Consider the following 14,747-nt stretch of genomic DNA (forward strand, 5'->3'; position numbering starts at 1 on the left):
TGGCCTAGAGAGAACTACATTCTACATTCTCTTGGGAATGTACTGGTGAGTGAGTGTGTGGGGGGGGAGAGGGAGGGAAGAGAGAGAGAGAGAGAGGGAGGGAGAGAGAGAGAGAGAGGGAGAGAGAGAGAGAGAGAGAGAGAGAGAGAGAGAGAGAGTGTGTGTGTGTGTGTGTGTAGTGGGCTTAATGCTTACCAGGCAGAACGTCAGGAAAGAGCATTGGTCTTGCTGAGTTAGCACTTTGGGATCCTTCTCATCCTGATATGCACCTCCTTGATCCTGTTTTGAAACGCAGATCAGGCTAGGAGCTGTGCTGTGTCAGCTCATAGCCCTATCCTCCTCTAGTTGAGATCTGCTAGGAAGAGCAAAAGGTCCCTGGACCTTGGAGCTGGGCTTCCTGCCACTAAGGGGATAGGAAGTGCTGGGCATGTTGGTGCATGCTTTTAGTCCCAGCACTCAGGAGGCAGAGGCAGGCAGCTGACCTACATGAGTTGGAAGCCAGCCAGGTCTACAAAGTGAGTTCCAGGACAGAGAAACCTTGTCTCAGAAAAACAGTCCACAACAAAAAAGTGGGATAGGAGGCAGGGAGCTGCCTTGGGAGTAGGTACTATCTACATGGGAAGGCTGCAGAACAGTGAATATACAGTGGAGTAAAAAAATGTGTTTGAGTGACATCAAGCACAAGGCAAGATTTTTTCTTTTTTCTTTTTTTTTTTTACTTTCTGCTTTAATTGTTTTTTTTTGTTCAAAGTTTATTAAATTATAAAAGTTTCCATTTCCGCCCCTCCTCCCAACACCCTCCCACTCCCCCCACTCCCTCTCCTCCTTCCTCTCCATCCCAAAGAGCAGTCAGGGTTTCCTGCCCTGTGGGAAGTTCAAGTTCCTCCCCCTTCCCTCCAGGTCCAGGAAGGTGAGTATCCAAACAGACTGGATCCCAAAAATCCAGTATATGCAGAGGAAACAAGTCCCAGTGTCATTGTCAATGGCTTTTCAGATGAAATCAGCCCGCGAGGGGTGCCATCACCCACTGATACAAGGGGACTGATCTAATGAGAGTTCACCAAGGCCAGTTGGACTGGGATTGAACGAGCATGTGATCCAACCAGATTCTCTGAATGTGGGCGGGTTCTCGGAATGTGGCTGGCCTGGAGTCTTTCTGAAAAGATTTTTTCAATTAGTTCTTGTGGCAGGACTCCTCTCTGGAGTCTTTCCTGCCTCCTGTTCTTCAGGGTTGGTTGTTGGGCATAGGTACCCCTCTGTGGAACCCTGCATTGTCCCTTCTGATTGACTGGGCAGAAGACAATGGGAGGTCCACTAGTGGGGGCTCACCTATGGTGGTCTATAAGAGGAGTAGGTGGCCAGGTTTTTAGGGGCTGTGAAGGGGCTGTGAAGGGTGAAGGGACCCTTGAGCCCTGATGGGCACCTTATCAGCAAGTGCCAGACAAGAACAGACCTTGGGTGAGCCCTGTTATCAGTCCCAGAGTCCACAGGACACACTTGGATTAATGTGTAACCTTACAAGGCTTCCTCTCTGCCCTCTGAAGCCACTGGTTCCTAAATAGACACCATTCAACATGGATGCTAGAAAAGAGGGGCTGCTTCTGAAGACACTCTTCTCAGACCAAGTGAGAACCTATGTGGTGGGCGTGGGTTCAGGCCTGGGAACGTGGGCAGGTTGGGTTCCCCTAGCCTTCCAGGAGTTTGGGTTCTAAGGTACTGTGGTTTTGTCCTTGCAGGATACATGAGTGACAAAATTACCAAAGTGGCTAAAGATCCTGAAGTCCAACCGGGACACAACTTGGGTCCTGGCATGAGGGTGGTATGGGGGGGGGCAGCTGTTAAAATAGACCCTCACTATGTATCCTAGACTGATCTTGAGCCCAGAGTCCTCCTGTTTCCATCTCCTAAGTATTGGAATTGCAGGCATTTCCCACCGTCCTTGCTGTGACTCCTACCTGAGGACTGTGCTGAGTGTGGGAGACTGAGCAGTTTCCCTCTCCTGAAGCACCCACAGGTCCGCAGGTGGCTGGTCCCCTTCATCCTTGCCTGCTCCTTCTACTTCTTCCTTTGGATTCCTGAGGACCAACCGTCCTGGGTCAGTGCCCTGGTCAAGTGCCTGCCCATCCTCTGCCTGGTTGTGTTCCTGTGGGCTGTGACCCCTGGTAGGAGCTACTCCTGGCTCCTCCAAGGAGCTCTTATGTGTTCTGCTGTGGGCGATGCCTGCCTCATCTGGCCTGAAGCTTTCCTTTATGGTGAGCAGGGACCCTTTGACAGTACTTCTAAAAAGGGCTGTTGTGGAGTTGAGTCAGTGCTGGGACACAACTTGGGTTACAAGGAGCTTCCCCTAGAATCCACTGAGCTGAACCAGGCTGTGATCCCAAGACACCAGGAGGCAGTGATGAGTGGCAGCCAGCTCACAGTTCATCCAAGGGCTTGGGGTCAGGCTATTTGGTTGGAAGGTGTGGGATTATCTGGTTGGAATGAATGGTGTGGAGAAAATTAAAATGCAGCTTAACCGAAGAGGGTAGGGATGACAGGGTATTGTTTTTGAGACATCTGTGTAGTCCAGGCTGGTCTGAATGGCCTCAAATTTAGGCTCCTGCCTTAGCTTTCTCAAGTGCCAGGATTACAGGAATATACAGAAATTTCACTACCACATGTATTGAGGCATTTTTTTTTCAAGAATGTGTGTGCATGTGGGGAGATTGGCCATCTTGGGCATGGGGATAAGTGGGGGGCCTGGGGTGATAGCAAGTGAGTTATTTTGCCTCAGTAGGCCAGTCTGGCTGGAGTAGAGTTGGTGAAATGAGGGTATAGGGCTTCTTAGAACACAGTGTGAAGTTGATGGACCCTTGAACAGAGCAAGCACATGACATAGTGTGAATTTTAAAGTCATTCCCTTTGCTCTGGGAACTGATAGAACACCCAAGAATGGAATGAAATTGGAAACCCACCAGGAAAAGAGGTACTTTAATCTCAGTAGAATATGATAGTACCGTGGCCATGGGGGAAGGAGCTGGCACTTTGATGTCATTGTTCCTTTAGGCCTTTGGTGGCCAAGGCAACAGTGAGAAGCAGGAGGCCAACTTCTGCCTCACTGGGCATCCACCCCTACCTCACTGGGTGTCCATCCCTCTCTCCCTCAGGCATGGCTGCCTTCTCTGCTGCCCACTTATTCTACCTCCGGGCCTTTGGCCTGTCCCCTCTGCAGCCCGGATTGCTGCTGTACATCATGTTGGCCTCTCTCATATACTACAGCTTCCTCTTGCCACACCTTGAGCCGGACATGGTTTTTCCTGTGTTGGCCTATGGGCTGATCCTGAGCTCCATGCTGTGGCGCAGCCTTGTCTGGGGTGGGAGTGCTGGCTGGGGTGGTGTGCTCTTCACAGTCTCCGATGGTGTGCTGGCCTGGAACGCTTTCATCCGCTCCTTGCCTTTTGCTCGCCATGTGATCATGACCACCTACTATGCAGCCCAGCTCCTTCTCATCCTGTCATGCCTCAGGAACCCAGGGCTCAAAACCCACTAATGCAGAACCCAGACAACCCAGCGTTCCCTCCCATAAGGACCTTGGTTTTTCACGTTAACCCAACCTGCAAGTGGATGCTCCGGTCATGTGTCTGCAGATACTTACTTGGCCATCGAAACATCAGTATACTGTTGACAGAATTTCAAATCAACCAAGACCAAGCTGCTGTCCATGGCTTTTGATTGTGAATTCCAGGCCCTCGACTCAATCTACATCCTGTCTTCTCCCCATGCTTGCTTCCTTTCCCCAGTCAGCCACCTGTCCCTTCACACTGCTCCAAATCTGGTTCTAGCTGCTTAAGTAAAATGAATGTTGGAACATCAGTGTCATCCTTATTTGGGAGGGATATGTAGGGATGATAACAGTTTATAACAACAAACTTGGCTTTTGTTTATTTTAAAGCTTACTTGGGTGTGAGTGGGAATACATGTGTGTGCGGATATGCATACCCATGTGCTCCCACTGAATTCAGAAGAGGACATCTGATGTCCTCTCAGTGTCCACCTATTTGAGGCAGGCTCTCTTTCCCTGAACCTATGGTTTGCAGTTTCTTAACTAGACCAAAAATCATCAAGCACCAGTAATCCTGTCTGCCTTCTTCAGAGCTGGAGTTAGAGGCTTGTGATCCCCATGATTTTGCAGCAAGTACTCTAATTTTAAATATATGTGTATGTGTATACACACATATATACACCCATATACATTGAATTGTATATAGTTGTGTTTATCTGTGTGTAGGTGTGTACATGGGAGTGAAAATACCTGAGGAGGCCAGAGGTGTCATGTTTCCCTAGATCTAAGTTACAGGCAGTTGTGAGCTGCTTGATGAGGGCTCTGAGACCTTTGCAAGAGAAGTTTGCATTCTTTTTCTAAGACAGGGTTTCCCTTTAAAGATTTGGAGCTTGTCCTGGAACTCGCTCTGTAGACCAGGCTGGCCTTGAACTCACAGAGACCTGCCTGTCTCTGCCTCCTAAGTGTTTGGATTAAAGACATGTGCCACCACTGCCTGACTGAAAAGTATGCCTTTTGTTTTGTTTTGTTTTTCAAGACAGGGTTTCTCTGTAGCTTTGGAGCCTGTCCTGGAACTCACTCTCAAACTCACAGAGATCCGCCTGTCTTTGCCTCCCAAGTGCTGGGATTAAAGGCAGAATTAAAGGTGTGTACCACCACCACCTGGCTGAGAAGTAGGCATTCTTAATCATCTACATCCTGCACACACTCTCCCTCCTCTCTTTCCTCTCTTTTCTTTCTCGAACTCAAGAAATCAACCCATAACAAGCAATCTAGACTGCTAGGTCATTTAAATTTAATGCTCCAGTCCTTAAACGTCTTTCGTCTTTCCAGACAGGATTTTATCATGTAACTCATAACCCATGCTGGTCTCAAATTTATTATCCTGCCTTAGCACATGAAGCAAATGTCTTGATTAAACCCTGTGATTCAGGCCTGGTGTCTGATTCTGTGTGTGTGTGTGTGTTATTCAGTTACAGATGAGGATTACAGAAGTGAGACTAGAAAAGTTTTATTACTATTTGTGTGTGTATACTGGGATTATAAGTGAAGTGTGTGTGTGTAGGCCAGAGGTCAACCTCCAGTGACATTCATAACCCACATAAAAACTCAGGTATGGTAGCATGTGTTTATAATCCCACTGGCTTGATGGTCATTGATCCCAAGGGATCCTCTTATCTACACCAATGGGCTTGTAAATTTAGGTCCTCATGTTTATATAGCAAGTACTTTACTAGCCTATCTACTTACCTGTCCCACCCTCACACCTTTTGACACAGTAGCCCAGGCAGTATTTGAGCTCATCGTGTAGCTAAATATGACCTTGAACTTAATGGTGCTCCTACCTTTACCTTTCAAGTGCTAGAATTAACCTGTGTGTACAATTGTGTAATGTTGGGATGGAATCGAGGGTTTTGTGCATGCTAGGCAAACACTCCACTATTGAGCCACGTGCTCAGCAAGATAACTCTTTAGGGAACAGAGCCCACTATAGTCACAGTGTCATAGAAGTGGGAACAGAAGGACCTTGGAGAGGACAGGTAACAGGTGGGTGTAGAGTAGGGAGTGAGAGCTTAGGGATTGCCCTCTGCAGTGTGACCTTGACAAGCCACTTCCCACATCTGGTGCGTGATGAGGTCCGGCACCTATCTCTACCACTTTGTCCATAGTGTACTTTTAGTGACCATGATAACAGAAGCATGCATGGCTCCTACATCCATGACACACCTTCAGGAGCTCAGAGGAAAAGTTATTACTGTCATCACAACAGATAATTTCCAACACAAAAGTTGCTGTGTGTGATGAATACTTGTAGTACAGCTTTTTGAGAGGCTGAAGCAAAAGGGTAGGGGGAGTAGGATGTCAGCCTACTGACGACATAGTGAATTCCAGGGCAGCCTGGGTTATGGATGTACCTTAGTAGAGTACAATTTCTGGCACTGTATAAACTTGGCAACCATAATCTTAATACTTGGAGGGTGGAGATGGGAGGGTCAAAAGTTCAGCTCATTTTTGACTACATAGCAGATTTCACCTCAAGTGGAGCTCAAAGGACATCTGCAGGAGTATGCTCTTCCCTTCCACTGTGGAACTCGAGTTATTAGGCTTGCTAGCAAGTGCTTTTTTCACATTTTTATGAGTATGTGTGGTGTGCAAACGTGTGTATGTATGTTCACATGTATAGATGTGGGTTCATGTGCAACCTGCATGTTGAGACCTGTGAGGGTCTGCAAACACTATGAACAGCAGAGTAATGATCTACACGAAACAAGAAGAAAATCTGGTCCAACTCAGCAGCAGGTATTGGTTCAAACTTCTAGAATCTGACCCCAGGCAGTTTATTTTAGGCATATTTAAGTACAGTACAATTTGAAAAGTTTCCTGGTGCAGCAAAACCCCTGTGCACAGGAGGCATAATTACATTGGACTTTTCATAAAAGTACACGGCATTTCTTTCATGAAGATAGATTGTAGGCCAATATTCCAAAGCCTAGGGGAAGAACTGATATGGTCTGTCATTACAGATAGTGTAGAGGTTATTTATCTGGGCTATTATCCACCTGACTGGGGAGCTCCTTGGCCATAACACAGAGGTCACCTAGACTGTTAGCTGCCTCTGATCCTGCCTGTGGGGGTTTGGTATGACCTGGCCCTACAGATAGCCCAAGGACACTTAGGATATTAGCCACCTCCATTCCCAGTGTTCTGGGCCGAAAACAGGTTATACTTTTCCTTGAAAAGCTAACCCTGTGTTTAACATTCCTGTTTTCCCTGGTGCTATCTGTGTGTGCAAGACCTTTGTGCTCCCACCAGAGGCCCAAGGTCCTAGGCATTGAGTGTCCTCAACCACTGCCAACCTGAGGTGGGATCTCTGGCTGAGCTCAGATTGGCTGTTCTGACCCCTGGCTAGCCAACTTGTTACAGATATAACCTATCTCTGCTTCTTGTCTGTTGGAATTACAGTCAAGCTGCCATAACCACTAGAATTCATCTTTTCTATGGATTCTGAGGATCTGAACTCTGGTACTCATACATATGTAGCAAGTGCTTTACCTCTTGAGCCATCTCTTCCCCTGTTGTGTTTAAGACCAGATCTCACACTCTAGCCCAGGCTTACCTCACATTCACTGTGTGGTCCATGTAGGCCAAGCTCACAGCAGTTCTTTGTCTCAATTTCTAAATGCTAGGGTTCCAGGTATGAGCCTGTAAGTGGTCAAAACTGAAATTCTGTAGCCATTAAATAGTATCCCGTTCCTCTCTCCTACCTTTGTAAATTCGACTATTCTAGGTACTTCACAGAAGTACGGAAAATTTTCTACATTTTTGGCAAAATAAGCCGTTTTTGTCTCTCATTATTTGACAGTTTCATACATGGGCATTCTACATTCTTAACCTCATCCACCCCGGACGTCTGCAGTGCCAGCAGAAATCAGAAGAGGGCATCAGATTCCCTGGAACTGGAGTTATAGGCCTGTGTGAACCACTGTGTGATTGCTATGACCAGAACCCCAGTCTCCTGCAAGAGCAGTAAGTGCTTTTAACCACTGAGCCAGCTCTTGAGCTCATCCTTCATCTCATTGAACATAGACGCCACGGTTTAGACTGACTGGCATCAAGCTCCAGAATTCTCCTGTCTCTGCCACTCCAAAGCTGGGGTTACAGGTGTGTATGTGGACTCCTGTGTGTGCCACCTGCTTTTAGTGAGTGCTGGAGATGGGACTCGGGTCTTCATGCTCACACAGCAGGCAATTTACCACTGACCCTCCCCAGCCTGTTCAGTTTCAGTTCCATGATTCACCCACTAGCCATAAACACTTTACCTTTCTACCAGTGTGCAGGGTGCCAGTTTCCCAAAGCCTGCCTCCCTATAACTTATCTGTGAGTCCCCGCCCCATTCCTGTTTTTCTTTTTATTCCTGTTTTTCTTGTGTGTGTGCGTACATGTAGTGCAAATGTCCAAAGATGATCCAGGCAGTCACTCCATGTACTGGGAACCATACTCAGATCTTTTGTAAGAACAGTACACTCCTTTAATCCCAGCACTTGGAAGGCCAATGCAGGTGGATCTGTGTGAGTTCAAGGACACCCTGGTCTACGTATAAACAAAACAAAAAATCAGCACTCTCTTTTTATTTTATATTTTTATTCATTTTACATACCAGCCACAGTTCCCCTTCTCACCCTTCCTCCTGTTCCTCCTCCCACCCCAGCTCACCTCCCATATACTTCTCTGAAAGGGTAAGGCCTCCCCCATGGGAAATCAACAAAACCTAGCATATTAAGTTGAGGCAGGACCAAGCTGCTCCCTGTTGCTTCTAACAGGTGGGCTGAGTAAGACATCCCACCACAGGGAATGGACTCCAAGAAGCCAGCTCATGTACCAGGGACAGATCCTGGTCCCACTACCAGGGGCCCCTCATACAGACCAAGCTACACAACTGTCTCCCACATGCAGAGTCTCATGCAGACTCCACAGCTGTTGGTCTAAAGTTTATGAGTTCCCACGAACTTAGTTCAGCTGTCTCTAAATTTCCCCATCATGACCTCAACTTCCCTTGCTCATATGATCCCTCCTCCCTCTCTGACTGGACTCCCAGAGCTTAGCCTGGTGCTTGGCTGTGGATCTCTGCATCCACTTCCATCAGTAACTGGATGTAGGTTCTATGATGACAATTAGGGTATTCAGCAATCTGATTACAGGGGAGGCCAGTTCAGGCCCCCTCTCCACTGTTGCTAGGAGTCTTAGCTGGGGTCATCCTTGTGGATTCCTGGAAATTTCCCTAGCACCAAGATTCTCCTTAACCCCATAATGACTCTCTATCATGATATCCCTTTAATTTCTCTCCCATTCTGTCCCTCCTCCAGTTTGACCATCCTGTTTCCTAATGTTCTCACCCCCATTCCCTCCTCTCTACCCCCTCTCCCCCAGTTTACCCAGGAGATCTCTTTCCCGTTCCCAGGGTGATCTGTGTGTCCCTCCTAGGGCCCTCCTTGTTACCTAGCTTCTTTGGGGTTATGGGTTGTAGTCTGGTTATCTTTGCTTTACATTTAGTATCCACTTATGGGTGAGTATATACCATATTTGTCTGAGTTTGGGTTACCCCACTCAGGATGATTTTTTTCCTAGTTCCATCCATTTGCCTGCAAATTTCAAGATGTCATTTTTTTAATAGCTGGGTAATGCTCCATTGTGTAAATGTACCACATTTTTTTTATCCATTCTTCAGTTGAGGGGCATCTAGGTTGTTTCCAGTTTCTGGCTGTTACGAATAATGCTGCTATGAACATAATTGACTGAATGTCCTTGTAGTATGATTGAGCATCCTTTGAATAATATGCCCAAGTGTGGTATTACTGGGTGTTGAGGTAGATTGTTCCCCATTTTTCTGAGAAACAGCCATACTGATTTTCAAAGTGATTGTACAAGTTTGCACTACCTCCAGCAATGTAAGCGTGTTCCCCTTACTTGGCTTGTCTTAAATCGCTTCTGAAAGGTATTTTGAAAAAGGGATGGAAAAAGTAACTAACAGGTATCTTAATGGATGTGTGGAGATATTTAAGGTTTTTTTTTTAAGATTTATTTTATGTGTGTAAATGTTTTGTCTGCATGTATGTCTGTACCACATCCATGCCTGGTGCCTGTGGAGGTCAGAAGAGAGCATCTGATCCACAGAATTGGAGCTACAGACAGTTGTAAGCCACTGTGTGGGTCCTAGGGGTCAAAGCTGACTCCTCTAGAAGAACAGCCAGAGCTCATAACCACTGAGCCCTTCTCTGTAGGTCCCTGTTCAGTGTGGTTTTGAGTTCTGTTCTTCTCATGGCTGAAGATGCTGAGAGACTGTTGGCACACTCACTGGACACAATCACTAAGATTGTTCTTACAGCCATTTACCCATAGTCCTGTGTCTCACAATTTGTTTTCATGTACTCTCTGGCTAGCCCAAAAGTTAGTCAGTCTCTCTCTCTCTCGTGTGTATATGTGCATGAGTGTGTGTGCATGTGTGTGTGTGCACTTTCTCCTGTATGGAAGTGCACATGCATGTGTATGGAGTCTAGAAACTAATGCTGAATTTCCTCTATTCCTTTCCACCTTGTTTTTGAGACAATGTCTCTCACTGATTGAGTAAGTCAAGTGCTGAAATTACAGGCAGACCGCCACACCCAATCCAGCATTTATTTGGGTGGTGTGGATTTGAATTCTGGTTCTCAGGATTGTATAGTAAGCATTATATACTTCGTGCCACCTCCCTAGACTACTATGTGTGTGTGTGTGTGTGTGTGTGTGTGTGTGTGCGCACACACACACACACACACACACACACACACACATACATGCACAAGTCTGTATGTATCTTTTGTATCCCAGGCCAATTTGAACTTTTGATATATAGCTGAAGATGACGTTGAACTTCTGGTTCTCACTTTGTACTTCCCAACTGCTGAGATTATAGACACATATTATGGTTCCCAGCTTACGTAGTGCTGGGAATTAAATCCATAGCTTGGTGCATGTAGACAAGCTCTCTGCCAACGAAACTGGATTGTGAGTCCAAGGCCAGCCTGAGCTATAGGGGATCCTGTCACAGGAAAAGAAAGAAAGAAGGAAGGAGGGAAAAGGAGGGAGGGAAAGAAGGAAGAAAAAAAGGAGAAACAAATAAAATAACTATATATGGTGGTGCATGCCTATAACCTCAGCACCCAGGAAGCAGAGACAGGAAGATTGCCAGTGAGTTCAAGGTCAGCCTGTTCTACACACAGAATTCCAGGACTACACATTGAGACTGACAAAATACAAAAATGAAAACTCATTGGGTAAAGGTGCTTGTTGCTCAGGCATGACAGTCCTAGTTTAATATCTGCAGGCCCCATGAAGGTGAATAAAGAAAACTGTCTCTACAAAGGAGTCTCCTGACTTCCACAGCCGTGCCTTGGCAAGCACGCCTATGCAGAAGCATCACACGTATGCGCACAGCAGTGCTTTTTCCTTTCTTAAATATCTTTTCAGCTTTGATAGTAGTATATCACTTTACCCCTTTCATTGCCTCACTCTCAAACTGTAGACTTTTCCTTTGATTTGCATTGTTATATGCATTGTTATATGTACCTGTATGCACAAATGTAAAAATATAACCTCCTAGGGCTCCTTCTGTGTATATGGTTTCAGGGGTGACAATTTTGTATTCTCCCTCTCCCAGGAGTCACTACTTACCTATAGTTCTTTGTCTAGGGGTGAGATCATGTGACATGTCCTGCCTTTGGAATTAACATATCTATTGATATTACCAATGTTCTGGTCTTACGAGCCATTTCTCAGAGACTCTCACAGCAGACTTCCTGGTATTCTGGCTTACAGTCCTTCTGCCCCATCTTCAATGATGTTCTCTGAGCTATACATAGATGGAGGAGCTGTGATTTGCAGTTTTATTCATTGAGGCTTCGCATTGTAGCCAGCTGTGGTCTTCTGTGATGGCCACTGACCAAGTTTTATGTATCCCAGATTGACCTCAAACTTGCTGTGTTTGCTGAGGCTGGTCTTGAACTGCTGGTCCTCCTGCCTTTACCTCCCAAATGGTGGAATGGATGGCAGGGGTATGCTACCATATCTGCCTTTAAATGTCTTGTTTGTTTATTTTACAACCTGACTGCTGTTTCTCCTCCTTCCTCTCCTCCCAGTCCCTTCCCCCACCTCGTCTATGCCATACTCCCCATCCATTGCTCCATTTTTATTCAGAGAAGGGACAGGCCTCCCACAGATATCAACCAAGCATGGCATATCAAGTTGAAGACTGGATGAAGCAACCCAGTATGAGGAATAGGGTTCCAAAACCAGCACAAGAATCAAGAACAGCCCCTGCTCCCTCTGTTGAGAGTCCCACAAGAAGACCAAGCTACACAACTGTAACACATGCAGAGGACCTAGGTCAGTCCCATCAGGCTCCCTGGTTGTCAGTTCCGTCTCTGTGAACCCTTATAAGGCCCTGTTTAGGTTATTATATGGGTTTTCTTGTGACATCCTTCACTCCTCTGGCTCCTAGAAGCCGTCCTCCTCCTCTTCTCCAGGACTCCTCGAGGTCTGCCTAATGTTTAGTTGTGGGTCTATGCATCTGTTTTCATCAGTGGCTGGATGAAGCCTCTCTGATGGCAGTTGGACTTGGCACTAATCTTTAAATGTCTTTACACTGGAATGCTTACCAACATTGGGCCTCCCACCTTCACTTTTGCTTCCATGGAGAGTGAGGAGAAATGAAAGTGACATCAGAAGTATAGAAACTAGTTGGGCCTGATGGGATAGGCTGGTGATCCTAGCTAATTAGAAGACTGAGCCAGAAGGTTGCATGCAAATTCAAGGCCTGGCTGGGAAACTTAGTGAAATCTTATATCAAAAATATCAGAAGAAAGCAAAACAAAACTAAAGGCTGGAGGGACAATTCAGTGGTTAAGAACACTTACTGCTTTTACAGAGGACCTGGGTTCAGTTCCCAACACCCACATGGCAACTCACAAATGTTCACAACTCTGGTTCCAGAGGATCTGACGCCTTCTTCTGACCTCTACAGGTGCCAGACATGCATGTGGTACATATACACACATGTAGGCAAATACATAAAGGATTAGAGCATGGCTCAACTGTAGTGCTCTTTCTTACAACTCACCACTGAGGGCCTAGTATCATGGCTCAGTAGTAGAGCAACTGCCCTAGCATCTACCAGTAAGGGTCTGGGGTGGGAGTTAGCAGTACAGTGCTTTTGCAGCTCTAGATTCAACCCTCATTTTTATACATTACAGTTTATAGGGAAATATCTTGACTCAGGATTTTTCCAACTCTGTCAAGAGAAATAAGAAGCAGGGTGTATTGGGTTCTGTAAAGGTACAGACGCAGTAGAATGGTGCATATGAAAAGGGGACTTATTGGGACCTCCTGGAATTGAAAACCTTCTGTAAGCAAAGGATACTATCAATAGGAAAAAATGGCAGCCTACCAAATGGGAAAAGATCTTCTCCAACCCCACATCTGACAGAGGACTAATAGCCAAAATATATAAAGAACTCAAGAAACTATACATCAACGAACCAAATAATCCAATTAAAAATGGGGTACAGATCTAAACAGAATTCTCAGCAGAGGAATCTCAAAAGGTTGAGAAACATTTAAAGGAATGTTCAACATCCTTAGCCGTCAGGGAAATGCAAATCCAGCACCTGTCAGAATGACGAATATCAAAACCATAAGTGGCAACTCATGCTGGAGAGGATGTAAAACAAAGGAAACACTCCTCTGTTGCTGTTGGGAGTACAAACTTGTACAGTCATTTTGGAAATCAATATGGCAGTTCCTCAGAAAATTGGGAACTGACCTACCTCAAGCTCTAGCTATACCACTCTTGGGCATATATCCAAAGGATGCTCAATCATACCACAAGGACACTTGCTTAAGTATACTATGTATAGCATGGTGTGGGTTCATGCAGGTCTGTGAAATGAAGACTCAGAGACACCTTGAGAATGAATTTAGCTTTTGTGGTGGCCACAGGGGACTCTGCCTCTGTGGACTGAAGCACTTTTCTTTAGCCCTTTGGCATTTTTATTTTTCCTATGTTTACACTTTAGCTAGTAGATTTCCATATCTCAAAACAACCTGAATGAAGCTTCCAAAAGTACAATGGCAACTGCAAATACCTGATTCATGAGGTACCATGGTTTTCCGGGTTTCCTCTGACCAAGTTTTGCATAGGCTTTGTATCCATGGGAAACTCTCAGACAAGGTTCACATAGGGCAGCAAAAGGTGTCTGTAACACAGAGGATGAACTAGGGCTGTGTGCTGACTCTGGAGCTAGGCCGGGTATGGCCCAGCAGTGGTTCATGGTTAGCAGAGGTTGCTTACCATCCCTCTGGTGCCAGGCCGGCAGGTAATTCTGTCATACAACTATGTTCATGGTAGCTTTATTCATAAGAGCCAGAACCTGGAAACAACCTAGATGCCCCTCAACTGAAAAATGGATAAAGAAAATGTGGTACATTACACAATGGATTATTACTCAACTCTTAAAAGCAATGAAATTTGCAGGCAATGGATAGAACTAGAAAAAAATCCTGAGTGAAGTAAACCACACCCCAAAAGACAAACATAGTATGTACTCACTTATAAATGGTTATTGGCCGTTAAATCAATGATAATCATGCTACAATCCACAGACCCAGAGAGGATAAGTAACGAGGAGGGCTGGAGGGGGGAGTGACACTTGAATTTCCCTGAGTGTTGATTGAGTTTTCTGTCCTGTCTGGTTTCTGCAGTCATTAAGTGCCAAAGAAATTACATGGGGGGGGGGCCGCTGGAGAGATGGCTCAGCGGTTAAGAGCACTGCCTACTCTTCCAAAGGTCCTGAGTTCAATTCCCAGCAACCACATGGTGGCTCACAACCATCTGTAATGAGGTCTGGCGCCCTCTTCTGGCCTGCAGGCATACACATAGACAGAATATTGTATACATAATAAATAAAAAAATAAATATTAAAAAAGAACTTCCTTTGGGAAAAAACACACACAGAGGTCTACATTAATTATAAACTGATTGGTCTAGTATCTCAGACTTCTTACTAACTCTTATAACTTATATTAGCTCATAATTCTTTTCTGTGTTAGCCACGTGGTTTGGTACCCCTTTTGGCAAGGCAGTCACATCTTGCGTCCTCTGCATCTGGATCACAAC

At 45.7% G+C, this 14,747-nt stretch overlaps 1 protein-coding gene across 1 annotated transcript; it reads left to right on the forward strand.

Moving 5' to 3' along the window:
• Positions 1-130: 130 nt before the first annotated feature.
• Tmem86b (transmembrane protein 86B) lies at positions 131-3,847 on the forward strand. Its single transcript, XM_048426864.3, has 3 exons — positions 131-1,625; positions 2,006-2,252; positions 3,147-3,847. The coding sequence occupies exons 1-3, from the start codon at positions 1,575-1,577 to the stop codon at positions 3,527-3,529; spliced, it is 681 nt and encodes a 226-aa protein (XP_048282821.3). The 5' UTR covers positions 131-1,574; the 3' UTR covers positions 3,530-3,847.
• Positions 3,848-14,747: the final 10,900 nt, after the last annotated feature.

The sequence above is a fragment of the Myodes glareolus genome, chromosome 1, assembly GCF_982192425.1.
Source record: "Myodes glareolus chromosome 1, mMyoGla1.1, whole genome shotgun sequence".
NCBI classification, from domain to species: domain Eukaryota; kingdom Metazoa; phylum Chordata; class Mammalia; order Rodentia; family Cricetidae; genus Myodes; species Myodes glareolus.

Bases quoted from the DNA above. Each gene is read 5' to 3' on its own strand.
- Tmem86b (XM_048426864.3), top strand. From the start codon at position 1,575: ATGGATGCTAGAAAAGAGGGGCTGCTTCTGAAGACACTCTTCTCAGAC. The intron at 1,626-2,005 runs GTGAGAACCTAT...CCTCTCCTGAAG, and splicing joins AGACACTCTTCTCAGACCAA to CACCCACAGGTCCGCAGGTG. The intron at 2,253-3,146 runs GTGAGCAGGGAC...TCTCTCCCTCAG, and splicing joins GCCTGAAGCTTTCCTTTATG to GCATGGCTGCCTTCTCTGCT.